Source organism: Grus americana, chromosome 3 (assembly GCF_028858705.1).
Source record: "Grus americana isolate bGruAme1 chromosome 3, bGruAme1.mat, whole genome shotgun sequence".
NCBI classification, from domain to species: domain Eukaryota; kingdom Metazoa; phylum Chordata; class Aves; order Gruiformes; family Gruidae; genus Grus; species Grus americana.
In genome coordinates this window covers 51,527,185-51,549,428 of record NC_072854.1, presented here as the reverse complement: position 1 = coordinate 51,549,428, position 22,244 = coordinate 51,527,185, and the positions used below count along the sequence as shown (strand labels likewise).

Genomic DNA, 22,244 nt, shown 5'->3' with positions numbered 1-22,244 from the left:
GGCTACCAAGGAGAAACACAAGGCAGTTCCTGGGGCACATAGAGATAAAACTGAAACAGCCAAGTTCAGTTTTAAAACTGCTGAATCGAGCAAGTGACCTAGTACCAGAAAGAACCAATAGACTCAATGCATTCTCCTGAACCTGTCATCACTGAGACAGTCTCCTCTCAAACCATAGCAGTAGTTTGTGGAATGAGATGTGCTCCCTATGCTACAGGTGGCATCAAGTTAGAGACAACTAAAGCTGAACTTCACAAGCACACAAGCCGGGATGGGATTCAGCTGAGAGTAGGAGATCCACCCCTTTAAAATCCATTGATTTATTCACAGACATTAAGTGGACATGGGGCCTTGCAGTCAGTTCTGTTTCCTCTGTGGGTCTATGAGAAATACATCTAACAGAGCTAATGACTACAGCAAGGTTTGCATTTGTGTTGCTATAATAGATGGAATTAATGTAGACACCATATTCTCATGTCAGTTACCAGCACCATTTACAAGAAAGCAGGGCTAGTGTAAAGGTGTTATTGAAGAACACTCCTCAGGTGAAAAACATAAGTAATTTTTACAGGAAACCTGCAAACTTGAGGCAAAGCAAGTTAAAATAGAAAAACACCAAGATGAATCTTCAGTTTTGTGAAGGTCAGCCTAGAAAGCAGCTCTTCAGAGGTAGGTTACTGCTAGCTAGTCATAACTGAGACCATTAGACATGCTTACATGCTGTAAGCTGAAATGTCTTCTTTTCACAGATGTCTTGGGCATTTTCAACAGTGTGGAGTACTTGAAATAACTGTAAATTACTAAATATCCAAAGCACAATTTAAAGGTACCAGGCCTTCAACACTTCAACACTAAGTTTTTCCTGCTGAGGTGACTTGGGGGATATCAGCGCTGTTAGAGCTCTGCAGGAACTGAAACTGCAGCTGCTATCCCTGTACAACTGTTCAGATGGAATCAAGGAAGTTCCAGTTATGCTGGTTTTATCTGCTTAGCAGTGACATTCCCAGCCACCACATTCTGATCTAGTTTATTATCCAGATGAGGTACCAACCTTCTTTATCCAAGAGACAAACTTCATCTTGAATTCTCAAAGTCAGTCTAAGCTTAAGTACCATAAATGTATGCCAGTTTGTTACTTAAGACCAGCAGAAGCAGGAATTGTCTTAATTCAGAGGAATATTTTATATATTTAATGCTGAGAAAGACAGGTCAGATGACACAGCAAATGTCAACTTTTTGTGTGTTCATTTAGACAAACACTTTTAGCCTCAAGAACAGCACAGCATTTTCATTTGGCTTCCTTTGACATGCCGTCTCATGTTAAACTACCAACATGTTAACAGTTGAGATGCATCCCCTACAAGGGCAAGGTAAATTTAAAGTAATTTAGGACAAGAAACATATTTCAGAATTAAGCCATTTGGTACTAAAAAGCATGAAGAATGTGAAGGGTAGAATCACTGGATCATCACTACAAACAATTTAAGCGAACTTTTATTGAAGCATTAAGTTGTGGTACAGATATTTTTAAATGATCAAAGTCTAACACCACAGAAATTATAAACACCATACTCCCCCCATCCTGATCACCCTAGATAGTTCAATAATCCATTCAACAGCTTTCATTTTTATAGCTGAGGCTTATGCTTCTATTTGTAAAATGTGTATTTCAGTATTACTCGTAAAGGGATTTTCAGTCTACTTAAAGGACCTCACGCCAACAAATGTCAGGTCAGTTGGGACAATGTTTAAGAACAAAAAAACCCCACTGAAATATTGGTCCTCAATATTAACACCAAAAAGCATTAGTGCCATTTACAGCATGTAATTGATAACATTGGTAAAGAACATCAACAATCTGCTTAAAATAAAAAAATTCAAAGTGTTCCAACCACTTGATTTCTAACCAAGCAGACTTTAGTTTAGAAGCACTGAAAAAATGCTTCATTTATAAATACAGAAGGAACAAAAAACATTGCGTCAAACCAGAAAGAGTCAAAACATTGCAAGGACAAGAGGGGAAAAAAATAATCTCAATCTCATAGTTAACATGCTGGTCTCGCAGCTGTTAAAGTCCCAGTATTTGCAAACATAGCTGAAAGTGTGCCAGCTCTTTAAAGCCTGCATTTTAGTCAATACCCATTGAAGTTACTTTGAATTACACACTTATTCATGTTCTATGAATAGCATTTACTTCACTTCTGTCCAGGTGTCTCAGACAGTCCTTGTTCTATGCTTTCACTTAATGCCCTCAAATCACAGTAAGAGGAACCATCTTCGTAATTAGGAGGAAAAAACAGATGAAGTCACAACACTCAAATACAACGTAAGTCACATGCACAACAATGTCACAGGACTGTCACAAGATAGAGGCATTAGCTTTGCTTGAACAACAAAATGAAGTGACACTGGACCAGTTTAGAAGCACTCTTTACAGTTAGAAGTGGTAGGTCACAAGTTTTACTGAGAATAATCCAACCCAATCAACATGCCCAGCCTCACAAATTCCACTCCTTCACTAGATCTACCTGCCAGCACTCAGGAGCACCAGCTTCTTCATCTGACATAATTGGTGATTAGGAAAGAACATGCCTGGTGCTGATATGAACTTGCACTTTGCAAAGCTGTCACACCACCATGCCAAAGCACTCGCATCCTGACTTGGCTCCTCCCCTATCAAGTCTTGGACCTTCTTCAAACTCTGCCATTGTGTAGCAGTGTGACAGCTTGAGGATGTGAACAGAGAAGCAAGCATTAAGGTAAGATGAATTTTAACCTGCTTTAGTACCTATACCCAAGGTTCTAAAGGTGAAAGACCAATGCATTAAGCCCAGTCCTACAGTATAGCTGAGCAAATTACTATAAGCTTGAGTAGAGAGAGCACGAAAAGTTGGTCTGATTTAAAAATAAATCAACCACCACCTGTAGTAGTAAAACAATTTGTAACTGTTTTAAGAACTTTCTCCAAACATGAAAGTGTTAATTAGGAATCAGTTTCGTTAGAAATCATAAAAGTTTGTCAAAAACTGTTTTAGACTGAAATCGCAACACAGATGAAAAAAGTGACAATTTAACAGAGAACTGTCCCCAGTGAGTAGGTTGAGGCTAAAGTCTAATGAGGACGAAAGCCTTGTCTGTGGGGAATTTTTGGTGAGACCTGGAGAAAAACTATACTGTGTGTAATTCTACCTGAATCATTTTTACAAGTGTTGTAAAGTTTCATACAGTAAGATTTTTCTACATGCACTTCAATTTCACAGCAAGAGTGGCATAGAGTACCTAAACACAGAAGAGAGCATTCATGCAAGATATCTAACTCCTTGATATAATAATGCATACAATTCAAAATGGTTATACTATGATTACACCTAGGGCTTTCCACAACTACAAGGTGGTGGGAGTGGAAAGCATGGCCCCCTGAATCATTAACTAGAAAGCAACCACCACCTTCTATATGGGATTTCTTTTTGCGCTTTTTCTTCATTCTTAATCAACTGTGCTGTTGCTGGCGATTCTTTGTAAAACTGGTAAAAACAAAATTATAATCACTGAATTGGGCAATCTGGTGATCAAGACGCTTAAACCCTTCAATCTTCTGGGCAGAAGAAAACACTGTACGACATTTAGAGCTCTAGAAAACAAAAAAGGTGAAAGTTATTTTTAAACTTAGCATTTAAAGATGGACCAGCACAATGTGTTTTGTGTTGTTCTTGTGATACTGTTACCAACATGCTTCAAACCCATGCCTGACAGTGCTGCAGGACATTTCAATCCCAAGCAGTAATTCTGCTATGTATGGTACTGCTTTTCTGTGAATCCTTAGCTGGCAGCATCACCATTAACAGCAGCACTTCTGACAGCTGCAGCCAAATCCAGAACAATGCCAAAGCAAGAGATTATGCCTGTACAGAACTGCACAGGAAGTCATTAGAATACTGATACCAGGCTGCCTTCTTTCTTAATACTTAAATTTTCTAGAGATCAGATGTAGTGCATGTCAAAGCAATACTGAGGAGTATTTTTACTTTCCAAATGAACTACCATCCAAATAGAGGCAAACTGGAAACTACTCACACACCAATAAAAAAAATCTCTAGCCTTGCTTTGTTTATGTGTATAGACATTTCAGGAGCTGACAAGCTAATGCAAGAAAACTTACCTGATTAACAAAGAGGGTTGTCACAAATTTTCCTGGCTTGAAAACCTCTACAACTTTCCTAATCAGGTCATCATAAGAGGTCTGACTTATGTTTGTTTCAAAACTAACGTAAGAAAACTCTGGTTCTGGAGTGATGTGAATAGTCCAGTAAGTTCCCTGAAAAAAGTAATATATTATTACTGCCAAATAATGGTTAATTTTAACATTAATTAATTATCAATAAGTGCAAAACTTACATCCGATTTCATCCCATTCATTGAATACCCACAAGGATTGAACATTGTAGCATCAATAACAGAACCTGGTATCAGGTCACGAATTCCACTCATCTGAAAGAGAAGTTAAAATTACATCACTCAGTTTATCATGCATCCTTATACTTGTTTAGATTTAACTCAAAGACAGAACAAACAACAATTTAGGGGACACCAGAATTCTCCCCAAAACAAGTCAGTTTGATAAACTGTACAACTGTAGATGAACTTGCTTTACATCTTGTCACTTATCAACTACGTGACTGAGTGTCAAGTTGCACAGAAGTTATCAGATACTTTGCCTCTTACAGAACCAAGCTGCATACTTCCAAGAAGGGAGCAGCTTAGAATTCTAATACGTAATTGCTTCTGCAACTAAAATGGAAGATAGAGCTCCTGTTCAACCAGTTTCCACAAAGTGAAGGCTGTTTACATTTACTCCAGAGTGAGAACATACTTGATACTCTAGAACAAAGTGCAATCCCAAGCAGTTTGATTTCCCACACAGTACTTGAGCTACAGCCAAATCTCAATAGCAAATACAGTACGAGAATCAAAGCCTAAGATGGAAAACCAGATGAAGTCCATGTACTTGTCAGAGAAACTTGTTCACATCACAGGACTCATGTGGAAAAAGGAAGCAAAACCATCAACTTAGGCTTAGACCTTAAACCCACCTGCAAACTACCCAAATGGCTCCATGATTTTAACTTTTTTGATACCTAGATTCCCTTGGCATGCATTATCTTCAGTTTAAGTCTTACTCCTCATAATCTCCATCCTTCAGTGGAAGTTAATTAATTGTGGTTTTATTCCTATTCCTCCATTTTTTCAGAGATAACTTTCCAATCACCCAAAGCACCGCAAATTGCTCCTTTCAATAGACTGAAGCAGGGGCATTGAAAATGTGAAGTTACATTCCCCAAAAATATTCTAGACCTGAATGCATTTTAACCCCAGAACATTAACCTGACATTTTCCATGAGATCCTTCCTACCAAAAAATAAACCTTGCATTAAATGGTGAAGCATCTTGTTGCTCAATTTCGCCTATTCCCAAAAATGCTTAGTTTTCAAGCAAACATACACGAGTGACATCATTTGCAGTAACACCATCTTTCATGTAGAACTGGTCCATAACTACTGGATCAAGCTCACTCATCAGAATTTCCAGTGTCTGATCAGGCTGATTGGATATCCGACTCTCTGGGAAATCCAGGGTGTACAGGTACCTATATAAAATAGAAATCACTTATGTAATAAATATTAGCAGCACCAAGTTAAATTCTACTGTAAGCCCCAAAGATGCCAAAGTCTTCACATACATACCAGCAATCAGAATTCATACGCCCCATGCAATAAGCTGCTCCATCTGACAAAGATAAAAAGACTCCAGTTAATGTACCACAGCTGATCCTTTATGTAAAAGATTATCTTCATTTCATATTTAAAGACAGTAGAAGTCTTTCACAGATACAGCCAGCATCTATCAAATAAGCAGGCATTTAACTTCAGGAATGTAAAAACCAATAATCAGAAAAACAGGCTCCCTCAGAAGATAGTCTGAACACCCCAGTTCAGAGCCTAGTAGCAGGAAATTCAGATTACAGCTTTAGCTATGCACCAACAGAAACCCTACTTTTCAAGCATCTATTTAATGATTTTATGATTAACATTTATTTTCAACTAACTCAGGTAACTACTACAGCTTCCATGTTCCTTCAAAAACCCCTCACTTTTCTGCCAATAGTTAAATTCAAGGTTATTCTTGTAGATTTAAATTTTATTGAATGTTTGAATTCAATCTTTAGTGCAGTGACTTTTGCAAGAAAAGCTTACTTTTGTCAGTGCATTCATTACCTTAAATTACTATTCTACCTTTTAAATAAGGCTTTTAGGGCTAGTAAGAGCTGGATTCTGCAGACTGACTTACTACGCTCCATTTGGAAGTCTGAAGATGACCCCAGTTAAGACAAGGTGCTAGTGTGAAGCTTAGTATGATTTCAATTTTTATCTTGGCAAGTTAGTGTCAGAAATTCAGAAAATAAGTACTTACAGCCTTTGATTTGTATGCAGCTGAAGCTTGTGCTAGCTTCAGAACTGCAAGCACTGCTGAATGAATGGCCTGGCAGCCTGTATGTATTGTAGTGCTTGTCACTTCTCACTTAATATTAACACTTTACACAAGCTGTGCAACTTTGCTGAAGTTTCATGAACTTACTTGGGAAAATTTCGTTAAGAAACTCTACTTCTTCCTGGAAATTCCTATGTGGGTACTCCTGGTGGGAAGGCTTCATGAAATTCTTACGTGAATAAAAGAAGCTCTGAAAAAAAAAAAAATAAAGGTGCATCTTAGATATTGAATATATCCACCTTGAATATATCCACCTTGAATCTAAAAGTCTAGAAAAATGCAAGCATTTAGCATAAGCTTTCATAGGACCTAAGTTTTCATTGTCAAAACACTGCTGCATTTTTATTTCAGATGCGTATTTTTCATTTCTAGCTTAATTTGTAAGCTACAGGAGACAGCTTACTTCCAAATTTGTTTTCCACAAGAAAACATCAGTGACTTCAGCACTGACAACATGAGCATGGAAGTCTTTCGCCCTTAAGTAACATTAACTCAGCACAATAGCATTTGTAAGTTAGCATCCTTTAAGAGGCAAATAGAAGGCTAAAACCTACAGCAGAACAAGCAATCTTAGATTACAGTCTTCCCATTATGGGAAGCAGACATAAATGGTAAAGAAAGTTTTATAGGTAAAGGTAAAGAATATTTTATAAAATCAATCAATTTGAAATATTAGTAAAATCTTTTTGTACATTCTAAGGAAGATGCGGCATTTTTGGCACCTTACCTGAATTGAGTCAAACCCACTGTACTCCCTAGCAAGCTCCAACAGGGGAACCAGTGCTTGCAGTAAGAGGGTGGTACCACACGTCTTCAAAATGAAACGTCTCTTGGAGACAAACATGCTACTCTCACTGTAAGAAAGATGTGTTAAAAATATATTAAATGCTCTATATAGAACAAGCCAGAAGAGAATGGTTAGGATTTTGGTTCTTATCCCAACCAAATACATTACTAAGTGAACATTCAGCATATGATACATAAACATGCTTGGCAAATGGATTAAACCAATAGACTTCAGCTAACATTTGAGAGCTGTTATGATTTCCCAAAACAAATACCTGCTGCAAACATGGTATTACATAGCTACCACACTAGAGAGGTACTACATATATTACATATCCTCAATCTATTCAAGAAATATAAACATGGTGTGAAGTGGGTACACAACATAGACATGCAGTTTAATTTCTTAACCCAGACACGGAACAGAGTCAAACTTGACATCTTTCTCAGCTGAAATAAAGCCTATGAGAAAAATCAACTTAAGAGGCAAAAGCCTTAACAGAATTTCATAAATTGTCTATCTGCATCTTCTAGGAAAGCTGACTACGAGGAAGTGGTAAATCAGCACCTGTCCACAGGAAAAGGAAGTCTCATAATGAGAGTATAGGCATAGCTATACAATATGGCTTATGCAGAAGATACAGAAATTAACTATACATAATCTGTAAATCAGATACTTAACTACAGTCCCACTGAAATGGAGATTAGCATTGATACTACATTCACAGTACTTAAACATGTAACATATCTTCTCACCAAGTAACTGAACAATGGGAATAAGTCTAGCTTAAGTAATTCAGTTTGGAATACTGTTTAAGAATTCAAAGCAAAGGTTATATTTCACCCAGTATACAGTTGTAACTAGTTACATTCTTTTCAGAATTTTGTTTTAAATATATGAAGCTTCCGGAAACAAGACTTCAGCACAGTTTGACTAGCTTGCTCCTAACCCAACCTTGCCCTCAAGGCAGTCTTTCAGAGTACAAAAGCTTCGGTTTTTGTAATCTGAAGTAAAACAGAGAATGTCAATGTGTCTGTAAAGTTCACGTAGAAAAAGCATGAAAGTATTTTGCAAGATGAAAAACACATGGCAAAAAGTAGTGTCCTTACAACTAGCTGCTGCACAACACAAGAATTCCAAGATTTCAGGAAAGCTACATTTTTACAGATGTCCTTAGCTCAGCTGCAAGAGTTGTTCCACTTGATTGCATTAGCTGGAGTTAAAGCTGATCTACCAATGCAGTTTTTGCTGATCTAGAACTGACACTGACATGCACTATTCTGCTGAAGTAATCTTAAACCTCTTAACTGGGGAGACTTCTTTACCCCTGGACAAAATTCAACGATCAGGTGCAGAAACACCACAGCCCTGTCCTTAGCCCTTTTAGTTAAGGACAAACACCAATAACTATGAAGACATTTCTGCTACTGAACAGAAGCATGACAGTATTATGATTAGCAGACCCCTGCAAGTTGTAGTCATGAACAGCAGGATCTTAACCCAAGATTGGATTCTCAGCCAAGTGGATCCTGTATGACCGCTTTAACTTTTTTACCTCTTGGAAACTAAAAGAATAAGCTAGTGGCTTACCTGAGTACATAAGCTTCCTGCTTGTCAGTTTTTGTCACACTTATGATCAAACAATGCACATTCTCCAGAAGTTTGTCCCACTCAATCCTGTGAAGAAATTATAGAAGCACACAAACAACAGATTAAGCAAACTGAAGCTTTCTGGAACCCTGGGTAAAAAGTATAGCCCAAATAAGACTATAGCTCATCTTGAGTTGCTGGATCTGAGAGCACAAAAGGCGAGGACTTTTATGTAAGAGCTGTCTATCACAATACAGTAATATCCAATTCTTAGTTCTCAATAAATGGCTAAGTATTCCTCAGGATCCGTTATTGTAATCTGCTGCACAAGGACAACTGTCAGACAGCAGCCCCAAGCTTCTACATAGGCAAGTCAGGATAACCTTAAGTCCTGCATCCCACACAAAGATAAAACTCATTGTTATAACTTAAAGTATGCTTTAGGTTGAATTTCCATGTACTTCAATTACAGTAGTCATTGCCAACTACTAGAGTAATAGATTAGCATGTTAATGTTAACATGTTTTATTTGTCCAGCTTAGAGTCAAGGTCATAATTCAATTGAAAACCATACAAAAAACTAATACATCTCAATGACCTGAATTCCTCTTTGATCAATCAGGATCAATTCCTTCTACCTCTAGAAGATATAGAAGACTTATAGCAAATAGTTTGAAATATTACACTTACAAGAAAATAAACTGAACTATTTTCATACAGCAGAAGTTGAAGCTACAGCACGAGATTTCAGTACAGTGGTAGAAGTTTAACATTTCAATTCTTTGCTGTCATTACTCATTCTACAATGAATTTTATTAAGATACTTAGAAAAAAAAGTCAAAGGGCTCAAATTAAGCCTGAAGACTTCAAGTATTCATGAGAAGAGACAGACTTGCAAAAAAATACTTTGATTGTCACTTCAGTCTTATGTCCACACCAGATTATTAGAATCCAATAGTCAAACCTGGTATAAAGCAGACAGGAACAAATACAGCTTCCTGAAGTTGCAGTTACAAGACTGCCAGCTGCCCTACTTATTTCATCCCTCCCTTCCCACAACATATTCCACCTGCAGGTTTGTGCTGGCTCTTGTGCTCATATCCATCTTGATCCAAGAAATTTACTAACCCAGCATAAAACTAAGCTGCCCATCAGTAGAGCTGGAACAACTATAGGACCCTTTGCAGCTGGGAGTGCAGAATTGCAATTTTATTCATCACCAAGCAAGCTATTAGATTGACTCAGCTGTACTATAAATGTAAATCTAATCCTTCCTCAGGAGTCAGACCTCTCTCCTTTAATGACACTGCAAAAGCTCTAGTTTAACTTCAGGACAGAGCACTCACTGTTAATTCTAACAGTAGGGATCCTCCAGCAGCCATCAATCTTTCCCCTTAGAAAACGGGTCAGTTTGCAAAGTTGAAGTTGTAGATTCTGCTGTACGTAACTAAAAATAGAGATGTTCTTTTCTTCTCCAAACACCCCAGCAAATAAATGCTTTAACTTCTCCCTCACTTGAGAAAGCCTCCTGAAACTGAATTCTGTCCTTTTACTACTAATAATTGAGGATTTTCCCTTTTAAAGTATATATTGCACTAAACCAGTATATTTATACAGGAGTCAGCCAGAACAACATACATAAATTAGACTCATTCTACAGCCTCCTTTTAGATGAGGCTGAAGCTATTAAAATTTAGGAGAGTCCTATGCATCTTAAAATCCCTCATAGTTAAGTGCACATCTGAACAAGTTTATGAACTCAGTGATGTAACTGGATACTTAAAATCAAGTGCTTTTCCCTACCATCCCAGTTAGCAAACCTTTATGAAATACTCTTCTGCAACTATAGACGTGATGGCACAGACCACTCAAATCTGCATGTCAAAAAAACAAGCTTGTTTTTAATGCTCAGATGAAGTCCCATACATTATTCAGCTCTATGCTTAAAGTCATTGAATGGGTTTAGCTCTGTTCCTGATACTCCAGTATATATGAAAATGCACGTCTCTGCTCATCTTTGTAAAAGATGTAAACAAAGAGTGAAATAGTTTACATTATGCCTATTTTAAAAATGTTCCTAGACAATCATGCTATTTTGCTGAGAAGAGGACCAAAAGATTTAGTTCTCTGGAAGTTATAGCACACCTGCATAAATTTGCCAGCCATAGTATCTTCCCTCTAACATCCTATTATACTCTTCCTGTAAATTGAACTATAGGTAAAGTGTTATGTTGGTATGGTGGAATAACTGGTCAAATCATTCTGGCACTGCTAATTATGATATTTTTATCTACCAGTAAAGAAACACCCAGTGTCTGACATAGCATTTATGAAAGCTGAGGCAAAGCTCCCTTACACTGCCTGATGCTGAGCTGCAGTAACCTCATTTGTACATTACTACAAATCTGATTTTGCACTTGTCTGAGCATTAGTGGGTATGTAACCATCTCAAGCTTTGCAAGAGCATACGTCTCAGCCTTCACAAGCTTCTTACCTGGCCAGACAAGTCAAAACCTTAGCTTTATGTAGATAAGTGAGATTTTTCTTTTAGTATGTACCACTGTACTGCAGCACCAGACATTTCAGGAAAATGGCTCATTTAAGTTTCAATCATATTAGTAGAGGAAGATGTAACACTTTTGGTGTTTAAGTGAAAGATCAGTACAGCATACTAACGATACAATATTACATGTTAAGTCCAAAGCCCACCATGCAAAGAAAGTCCCTAGTTATACTCATTAGTACTTATGCTCATTAGTACTATAGTTGGTATTTAGGTACTATGGCTGAAATCTGCAGTTACGCAAGACCTTTGCGTATTAAAACTTCATTCAACTTTTCACTATTCCACTGCAGAAACCATAGCTAAGCATACACTAAATGTTCATGTGTTCAGCCTTTACAGGAATAAAGGGCAAGTTCATCATTTGATCTGATTAGAGTAGCATTAAGGAAGAAAGCCTGCAAGTTGAAAAACAGACAAGATGTCAGGCTTGATCCAGAAGCATACATAAAACAGACTAACAAAGGGCTGCAGCACCCAGAATGAGACTTGGGCCACATTAGGGAGAAGTTTTGCAGAGATACTGGCCTGTACCTGTATGCATTTTAAAGTTAAGAACAGAAAACTACAGAAAGGCCACTAACATGCTGGATTTAATCTCAATATAATCTATTTAAAGATGACCTCAGTATTTGACATTTTCCATTGTTTAAAGCAGAGCTAAGGAACAACATCTGGGACTACTTTGTACCAAGCAGACTGAGTTCACTAAAAGTAACTCTTACATTTCTTCCTTTGCTTTAATCTATATTATTTGTTACTAGTTAGAGACAAGCAATGTCCACTCCCACTTAATGTGGGAACAAAAAATCCACCTTAAAAATAGTATTTCAATGATTATCTGTACATATACTACAGCTAATACCATTTTATTTTGTCAAGTAAAAATCCTCAAAGTTAGTAACTGTGAAATACTTCTGAACATTACTTCCTATTTTGTAATTAAATGAACTTTTGTAAAGCTAACAGGAACAGATACAGCTTCCTGAAGTTGCAAAATTACAAGACTGCCCTGCTTCTCTCATCCCTCTCTTCCCACAGCATATTCTACCTGGGAAGCAAAGCCTCCAATTGAAAAGGGGTAAATCAAAGAGACTAATTCTCAATAAAATGCTATCATGGGCTTCTGCTCTTCAAAATTCCCCTTTCAATGGAAAACGTGGATTGCATTACTATTTCCTAAATTATTTTCCCTAGCCAGGCATCAGGACAATCCCAAACACTTTGTCTGGAGACTGCTTCCCTATACTCAAGCCAAGCATACTAAAATATGATGCATTAGAATCACTGGTAACTAACAAGCTCTGTAGTAGACATGCATCCACTGGAACTCCTCACTTAAGAGTTACTACCGACTTCATTTCCAAAGCTGTAAAATTCTGTTCCTGAAATTTCAAATAACTGACACCTACTGAAAGTCAAAATAGTTTCTCCAACAGGCAAGCAACATGCATCTTAGCTGCATGTGTTCAGAACACCAAAAGAAATTAATACCTCTACTCAACTGTGAGTAACTGTCCATGCTTGAATGACAGAAAGCTACTTGTTCTATACTGTACTAGCAGAACATACCAAAAGAAAAAAGAAATCAAGTTAGCAATCTACTCCTATACCTGTGTTGCAATGTTTAGTGCCTTATCAGCACAGACTTGTTACCGGAGTGCAAGTAACTTCCATTCAAACTGCCAGGTATGTCAGTATGGAAAACCTATCAGAACTGAGAAGTATTTTAATTTATTTTTAGGAAGTATGCTTAAAGTGTGTAATGAAATGAATAATCAACAGTGCCTCTCAACCAAGTTCCAAACCATCACGTTTCATTCTTTATTTCACAGAAATGTGAAATAAAGAATGAATAAGCTATGAATCAAGTTTTCCTTGCCAGATAAAACCATACTTTGGAATGCAAGTTATTGGCCTATTCTGAGCCTTTACCTTCAGGGCTAAAACTGGTTCTTAACGCAGGAGTCGAGCACATCAGGCAGTAGCCCAATACTCTTGTTTCAGGCCAACTGGGAAGGGGATAACAGCAATTTAAAGAGATAAAGAACTACATCAAGATCTTGTTCTTATCAGCAAGTAACAGCCTCCACAGACATACCATCTGACCACCCAGTAACAGTACCTTGCTAACACAGCCCTGACAGCACTGTGAGGAAAAATTGTTTTGCAGTAGGGCAGGAATTCTTAGAATATAAGCTATCTTTAGAAGTTTCATAGGATTTAAGCTGTATACATACTCTTGCATTGCTTTTCATTAAAATATAACAGCCAACAAGTCTATATTAATCAAAGTAATAAGCATTTTAATCTTATACTTTACTATAAGATCTTGTTTAGAAATCAAGCATTCAACTGCGGAACAACTTTTTATTCCTTCACCCATTACCTACTAAATATTTTTAGAAGCCAGTAAATGTATCAGTTGCCTACTTAACTGTAGCCTGCTAATAAGGTAAATTCCTACCAATACCATGATCCAGAACAGTCAAACTTAATGCCTTGTCTAAACTGCCTATGCAGAGGAACAGTAGTGGAGACACATGGAAGCTGACCAGGTATCAGTGTCAGTAGAGTTGCAACATTAGTTTGAATACCAACTACACAAAAATCACAAGCTTTTTAAGCACTGCCTAGCACCTGGTGTATTTTTCTGCAGACAGCTGCATATGAATTATTTCCTAGTAGAATTATAACTTAGTTTATAAATTGCTGTTGAGGATAGATTATATTTGAACTACGTCCACACCTTGGGTTTAGACACAAGGCACTGGCAATTTGATAATTTTACTTCAGCACTATCTGAAGTGCTCAAAAAACTACACACCCTCTATATGCTCTGAACACATACAGGAAGACTGCCTGTATCTCCCTTATCTTAAACTCTCCAGGGACATGCACTTAATCTTGAATTAAAGACAGGCACCTGAATAGAAAATTGCATCCATATCAAAAGTGATTCCACGCAGTACTCCTCACAAAATACTTCTTACCTAGAAGATCCCAAGCCAACTACTAAAGAGAATAATTCCCAACTGACACCAAGATATTTCAGCAATGGCACAAAGATGGCCACAGATACTTTAAAGACTGCACATCACTCCTGCCACAGGCCTTTTTAGCATTATTGCAGTTACAGAAGTATATATGGAATGGTGACTCCATCCTTTACATCCAAAGATATTCAATGGGTATTCCTAAGTCCCTTATATCAAAGGACAAAACATCCCTCACACCCAAGATGTTTAAGGAAGCATGAGCCCCAATAGGCGCATCAGGGCTTCAACAAGACTTAACAGCAACATTCAGGGCAAGTTTGACTATAATCTTCTCTAGAAGGAACAAGCTGTAAGGCAGCAAGTATCTGCCATAAGCCTCAAATCTTCCTGTTCCCCTGGCTGAGTAAACAGCCATTAGGAAAGCCCTTTTAGGAATATACCAATAGCTACATATTTTACCAGGATGCCCTATGGAGTCTCATTAAGGGACCAGATCTTTGATAGTGACTACCCAAATTCTTTAGCAGTTTCAGTGGTAAGATATGAAAATATAAAGCCTTCTAAACATTAGTCTTAACTTCCTGCAAGCAGTACCACAATCGGTAGTAGCAGTGAGTGTAAAAGGGCTTGTTTCCTTTGTGTGAAGCCATTCTTTAATTACAAATGAGAGAGTTAAAAGCAAACATTTTACCTGCAATTTTGAATGTTTGCTAAAGTCTAGTTTATGAATATAAATTTTTATGAGTGGAAGATTGAATTCTTACATGGAAATGAAAGGTAATCTGGAGAATTATATCCAAAAAACCTCAGCCAGTGCAGGGTGACAGAAGCCCTCATCCTGGCACAACCCTGCCTACCTCACCTTCTTGCCAGTCTCCAGAGTAGCTCTGCAGTGTTCTGTTTGGAAGCTCTGCAGGAACAGTTAGAATAGGGCTCGTGGCCCAGCCTTCTTGCACCTTCATCGTTTGAGAAAACAGGTAACACTGCTATGGTCCTAAGGACTGGAGAAGGGATAGAGGTGCAGCAGCACTGCAGCAGTGAGTTGGCTCAGACTATAGGGTGCAGTACAAAGCAAGTGTTTACAGGACTCTTATCAGATGCTTGACTGCATTGGTGCTTAGCAGTTTTCACATAGAACAGGATGAGAATCTCATATCAGTGTTGCTCCATATAGCTCATTACCACAGTTTTTTCTCTAGTTTCTTGCGTATCTATATAATATAGACAAATAGGAAGCGCATTAAAGGTCTGTAAACAAGCTTAATTTCAGAGTATTCTTCAGGGTTGAATGCTCGGAATATGGACTCTTAAATACCTGCATCATTAATCTGTGGTTTCAAACTTCTGTACATTCAAGATCATGATAAGGCTTGAGATGGGAAATGCATAGTTGCACATAACCTGAAGGAATAAACAGCTTATTTTACTGTAGGGATAGTGAATGCACTACTCAGTCATCACAGAATTCCAGGGCTCGCAGCATGTTCATGTTTTCAGCAAACTCTCCTTTTTTATACATAGTTTAAGGCTATTTTTAAAAAACATGCTTTATAAAGCATAGTGAGAATAAGCACTGAAGTTAACGCAAATTGTTTCGAGACCACAAAAACGTTAACTTCATTCTACTTTTGAATGCGAGTAGGGTAGGCACCTTCAGATGTTTGCCACTATTCCAACTACAAGACCTTTTCACAGAACTGATTAGTAAACAAACCCACCCCCCGCCCCCCAAATCTTAAGAGCAAAGTAAAGCCCATGTTCAATACTTCAGTTTTTATTTGGGACCTTTCCTAATACCTTTCATGTATTAAAACTAAGTGTAGATCTTTTCTGAGTACTTTACATCTATCCAAATTATTCTCTAGAAAGTAGGCTTGCCCATAGTAGAAAAATTTCTTCATTGCATGAGTTCTTGAACTTTTTTCCTTTTTTTTTGCTGGTGATATCCTAAGACTAACATATCTAATCCCTAGGAAGCACATGCAACATGGAAATTTTTAGGTCTGAACACCAGCTTAGTCATTCAGTGGATGAATGGCTCACATTTTACTACTAAGCAGGTATTACAATACAAAAGGCAAGCTCAACTGGTTTGCAACTTGACTCTAATTTAGCTATTGTTCTATAGTTTCAGCTTTGATTTCAAGTTCTGTTCAACATAAACTAACTTATTCAACTGCCTTTATAGAATTAGCATAGTGGGATATATTGTATTTAGAATTTTTTCATTTGTGTCTATCAACTGTAGTAAATTTCATTCGGACAATTTTCTAAAAGAAAATGTTGTAAAATTTCATTTCATGCTAGCAACACAGTATCACTGATAATTACTCCTGGACACAAGTTAACAGCAATTTTCAGACATGTCACAGCTTCCTACCAAAAAAGTACACAGCTTCAATTAACATCTTTTATTAAGAGCCAATTAACACAAAGGCCTTCAAAGCTTGCTCACAGCTCTGAAACTGTGTTAAAGACATGTTCAACAGTTAACAGTTTGTATCTACTCTATTAAAATTTTAGAGCCGTATCTAAACCATACAAAGGAACTGTCACAGTACCTGCCTTGCAGTTACATTAAATGCCATTGAGCAGTTTTAGAAATTAAGTTTGCAGTTTTGTACACATAAGCCTGACCTGACAAACAGAACACCAGAGAGCATGGATGCGTCAATGAGAAAAGCATTTGCAGAATGCCATCTCTAAACTAGATCTGTATATTCCAATATCACCATATTAACACAAAGTCAAATAAGTACTTTTGGAATCTTTCACATTTAAAGTCAAACATGATAGGAATCCTGAAGTGCCTACGTAACTCAGGTCATCTGCACATTTTAGCTAGGATTTGCAATAGTTTTCCAGGATTGCCTGGACATTAACTATACAAGTTGTTACCTTGTGGTATCTGCTACACTATTAAATCCCAGATAACTGTGTAACCACATCTGATGATTTCCATGTTAAGCACATTATTTGAAAAGGTCTAAATAGCTTCACAAGTCAAAAAGTTACATGAGCAAGCTACCTCATTACACCAACAGGTCAGAGCTAAACGTGTATTCTGCAGTGCTTCTGGCATGGCAGAAATGAAGCTTCCAGTACCCATGAGCTAGTGGCGTATATACACACGCGCACACATACAACATGGGCTATTCATTATTTCAGGAAAGGCAGTTATCCGCCCGCTGGCAATTCACATCTTTGGATAGCTAACTCTACCAATATATACACACAGGAAATTTGCTGAGAAATACCAACAAAGGAAGAGACAAATAGCATATGCTAAGTATGCCTTTGGAGATGCTACCATCATTACCATATCCCAAACACTCAATACAATCCTCAGGCTCCCTGACCAAAGGCCACTGAGTAACAGTGGCATACACAAGCAGAGCTGGACACACTGAAAACACCACATCCTCCAGCTACCACCTGAACCTGAAAAGTTGAACAGTTTATCATACTGATAGTAAACTACTGACATAAGTATAAGCATACAGGGCAAATCCGAGGGTTAAGACAAGCCTGTTTTTTTCAACTATGTCAGCTGATTATATCTACATACCAATCTTGTCCTTCCTACAAACCTGTACATAGTTCTGGGTCCACAAGCAGATTCTACTTTGTATTTCAAGCTCACAGCTCCTATTTTCTGACACTTCCAGGACACTTCTGCCAGAACATCATTTTCTACAGATCTACAGTTGGACCCCTTATTATTGCAAGTCAGAAGTCTAAATATTCCAGTCTTTCCAGACTCCCCTCCCATAAAATACTGTAATGGCAAGCTGTATTAAAGACACCTCGTGCCTGTCTTGCCCAGCATGGTTTCGAACCATGACCCGTGTGCCGGCAGGTGGCCGTCGCCTACTATGCTAACAAAAGCAAGCAGGCATACCTCAGTTACAGGAGGCAAAAGCTGCCGCCTCCCAGAGAGGGCCGAGTTTGAAACACGTGTACACATGAAGCTGTGTGGGCCTCGGGCCTTTCTTCCTCCCTGGGTGGCAGTGAAAGAAGCGCCAGCACATTCTTCAAATGCCCATTGGGTGACAGGCGCGGGCCCACCCCTTCGCGGCACCCAGCTCTCATTGGCCTGAACTTGTCAATGGGGGAAAAAAAAGAGGCAGCGCGATCCGGGAGCGGAGCCAAGAGACTCACGTGTAAATCGTGGCTCCGGCCACACTTCTGGAGGGGGGAACATTCCCCCTCCCGCCGCCGGCTGCCTCACTCCGGTGCCTACCACGCCACAGGGAGACACGGGAAGGGTTCCCGTGTACCGCCTGCCTCCCTCAGAGAGCCGCTGTATGAACCTGTCCAGCTACACAGTGCCGGAGATCGCTGCAAAACCGGCCATGTGAGGAAACCATCAATCCCCATCGCGACAGCAAAACTGATCTCCCTTTTCCCTTTCCAGCCTCCACGAACGGGGAACCAGATTCCTATCCCCAACCCTCCGCAGTACAGCGCAGCCGGTCCCAACGGGCAAGGATTTTCCGAGCCTTCCCATCCCGAAACCGGCGGGAGCAAGAAGCCCCACCGTAAGACTTCCACGGCTCTACCAGACGGCTGTCGGGAGTCGCAACGTGCGCGGGAGCTTGGCGCAGAGAAGTGGGCGCCGCTGCCATGCCCCCGGCTGCCAGCAGCACTGCGACACTCCGCCATCCGCCTCCCCCCGCAGGCACTCCTGGCCGGCGCGGCACACGCCCGGCTCTCCTCTCCTCGCCGCCACATGTTGCCAGCAGGGACCGCACGGGGCTGCACGAGGTGGCGGCACGGAATGGCTTCCGCGCCGTCCCCGGCACTGCCACCTTCCCCCCCCCCCGCCGCCGCGCCGGAGGGAAGCTCCCTGCCTCCGTGGGCCGGCATCGCGGCCTTGAAGGGGGTCTCTGGAGGGCAGCGGAAGGTCACCCCTTGCTCTCCCGCGGCTACGGCGATGTTACGCCGGCAGACCGGAGAGGCCGGGGCTGTCACCAAGGGAAGGGCAAGGAGGCCGACAAGCCCGGCGGCCGCGCGGGGGCCGAGCCCGCCGCGCGCGCGCGCGGCCGTTGCCACCAACGGCTCTCCCGAGCCACCCCGGAACCAGCCTCCCGTCAGCGCTGCCGCCAGCCCGCGCACGGCCATTACCCCCCCCAACCCCCGCCCCGCTCCTCTCACACACTCTCGCCCGCCACCTCCCCACCCAGCTCTGCACCGCCACCACCACACCCGGGCCCCGCGTGCGCCGGCCATTCACCGGCCTCTCCCGCCCCCCTGGCCGTTAAGGGCAGCGCCCCCAAGCCCTGTCCGCCCCCCCCCCCCCCCAACCCCACCCCGGCCGTTTATGGACCTGGGTATGGTGCGAAGATCGCCGGACCCCTTGCTCTGGTGCGGCTCCTGCTGCGCGGGCTGCTGCCGGGCGAACCACACCTCCAACAGCTTCTCGGTCCCTTCGAAGAAGTGTGCACCGTTCTCCTTCATGGTGAGACAACTCGGCAACCAACAACCACAGAAATTAACGACAACCAAACTACCGCCCCCGGCCGCTACCGTTTGCTGCTGCACGGGCCGCGCTGCTGCCGCCGCCGGGTCCCAGTCCGTCCCAGGCAGGTTTCACCTTCTAGGGGATTTTTTTTTAATATTAATTTAAAAAAAAATAGGAGGAATAAGAAGAAAAAGGAAGAACTATTTTTTTAAACCAGCGAAAACCACCCGGAGTGCGCGGCGGCGGATGCGGCGTGAGCGTGTGTGAGAGGGTTACAGTCCGAGCGGGGGTGCGGGCGGGCAGGCGATGCGGTTCGGTTCCTTGTAGTCCGTGTGTTCCCCTGTTACAGAGAAGAGCGTTGAGCGAGCGCTAGCTAATGTCGCCGGCCATACTGTGTAAGCGAGGGGCTACAGCGCACTCAGCGGCCTTTATACCTCGCAGGTAACCGCATCACGTAGAATCGCGCTTGCCATTGGGCTGTCGCCGCTCGGGCCCGCCCTTCCCCGCTTCCCATAGGACGTCGCTGACGCCTGTCGAGGCATATGCCGGTTCCTCTAGCCCCACCCACTGCAGCCCGCCCGCCCGCCCGCAGGGAGCGGGAGAGGGGAGCGCGGGCGGCGGCGAGGCTGGGGCAGCGCCCGGGGCCGCGCCGTGGCGGCCGCGCCGGGGTCGGTCCGCGCCGCCCCCAAGGGGGGAAGCGTGGCCTGTGGTCGGAGTGAGAGATCGGGGCGGGGGGGGGAGCAGTAGGGCTGAACATGGCCGAGAGGCGATGGGGGAGCAAACCCCGAAACAAGTATGCGCGTAGCAAGGAGCAAGCCCGAGAATAAAGCCTCTTCCCGGGCCAAAGCTGCAGTACTCCCTCTGCACCTAACGCTTCTTTCCTTCTGCGCTTTCTTAACGTACGTTACTAACTAGTAAAGAGGAGGCTTAACTGAGCGTTCAGACGTAATTCTCGCTCCCCTCTTCCCTTCAAGGAGCTGTGCGTGTGTGACCAAGAAGTAAGAAGTTAGTTGTTAGAGGCAGGAGGGCATGTGCAGCTCTATGCACCCCAGAGAGGAAGTGTCTGCCGGGGTGGAGTAGGTGTATGTGCATGTGTGAATACTTGACTACTTGCAATATTTTTTTTAATTATAATGTTGCATGCTAAACAGCTTTATGGTAGTTTAAAACATTATTTCATCAATATTACAATATAGTCCAGTATTATTAATACTTCACAGTCTAAGGGAATCCTCACTACTGAAGAAATTAAGAACAAAATCTGCCCCGATGAGCTTACAATATAAAGCATGGGACAAGCAGCAGCAGATGGATGAGGACAGATGAATGAGTCCCTACTAGGAGACAGTGAGATAGTATCGGACAACATAACAAGGCAGTGGGCTCTGTCCACGAGCAGAGGAGTGACTCACTGAGTCAGTGAGTCATTCCCAAGGCAGCTGGATGTGAATCATTCCCTAGGTGGCTAGTCGCCACTGTATGCACCCTTAACACAGCCTTGTAGCTGGCACAGAAACATGTTCTCCAGTGCTGTGGTTTCACAGGTTTTTATTAACTTTGTCTAAGTTGTTACTACCATAAAAAGAAGGTCTTCCTTTCTCAACCAATTATTTCTGCCTGCGTTCTGCCTCCCCCTTTGTGCTAGTACAAGTACTTTGTGGCTATGTAGTGGACTGCATCAGGTTTAATGTTAACTACTTATTTTTAATTGTGGTTAATAGTTTTTCATCATGATCAGCTTTAACTTGCATCAGTTTCTGAAGCCACTTCACGTCCCAGCTTCATAAATGCTTGTGTTGGTACAAATAAGAGGTTGTGCTTGGGCATGCTCAAGAAATTATGGATGGGGAGTGCGGGACCACTTGTTTCAGTAGCCATGATGGATTACATGGGCTTAAAGTGCTTATGAAACTACAGCTGAGAGTTTGTGGACTCTGTTCAGCCATATTCCCCATTTATTTTTAATACCACTACCCCATCCTTGTTTCTGGATCCATAAGACTAGTTCCTAGTCCTGTTTTCTGTTGGTTTAATGTTAGTCTCTGGTTTTCAACCAGGTACTCTATCCTACTTTCTGTTTGCTAGTGATCTGTATGATATTGCTCCAGCCAGATGTGTCTTTTCTTGTCTTGAATCCTGTCTTGTATGGAGTCTCTGACTTCCTGATCTTTGACTGTAGTGTGGTCTCAACGCATGTCTTGGACCACGTGCACACAAACTCCAGCATTTCCTGAAGTCTGACTGTGCTCTTGTCTGCCCCCTTCAACTAGTGCTTTCTCTGACTTTTCTAATTCA

General features: G+C 41.2%; 1 protein-coding gene across 1 annotated transcript; it reads right to left on the bottom strand.

The window, feature by feature from the left end:
* Positions 1-1,477: 1,477 nt before the first annotated feature.
* On the bottom strand, positions 1,478-20,389 carry AMD1 (adenosylmethionine decarboxylase 1). Its single transcript, XM_054820254.1, has 9 exons — positions 19,815-20,389; positions 8,924-9,010; positions 7,274-7,400; positions 6,634-6,736; positions 5,742-5,784; positions 5,500-5,644; positions 4,396-4,488; positions 4,160-4,315; positions 1,478-3,631 (listed from the first exon to the last, which is right to left on the bottom strand). The coding sequence occupies exons 1-9, from the start codon at positions 19,943-19,945 to the stop codon at positions 3,491-3,493; spliced, it is 1,026 nt and encodes a 341-aa protein (XP_054676229.1). The 5' UTR covers positions 19,946-20,389; the 3' UTR covers positions 1,478-3,490.
* Positions 20,390-22,244: the final 1,855 nt, after the last annotated feature.

Bases quoted from the DNA above. Each gene is read 5' to 3' on its own strand.
- AMD1 (XM_054820254.1), bottom strand. From the start codon at position 19,945: ATGAAGGAGAACGGTGCACACTTCTTCGAAGGGACCGAGAAGCTGTTG. The intron at 9,011-19,814 runs GTCCATAAACGG...ATTTCTTCACAG, and splicing joins GATCTTCGCACCATACCCAG to GATTGAGTGGGACAAACTTC. The intron at 3,632-4,159 runs GTAAGTTTTCTT...TTTGTTTTCTAG, and splicing joins CAACCCTCTTTGTTAATCAG to AGCTCTAAATGTCGTACAGT.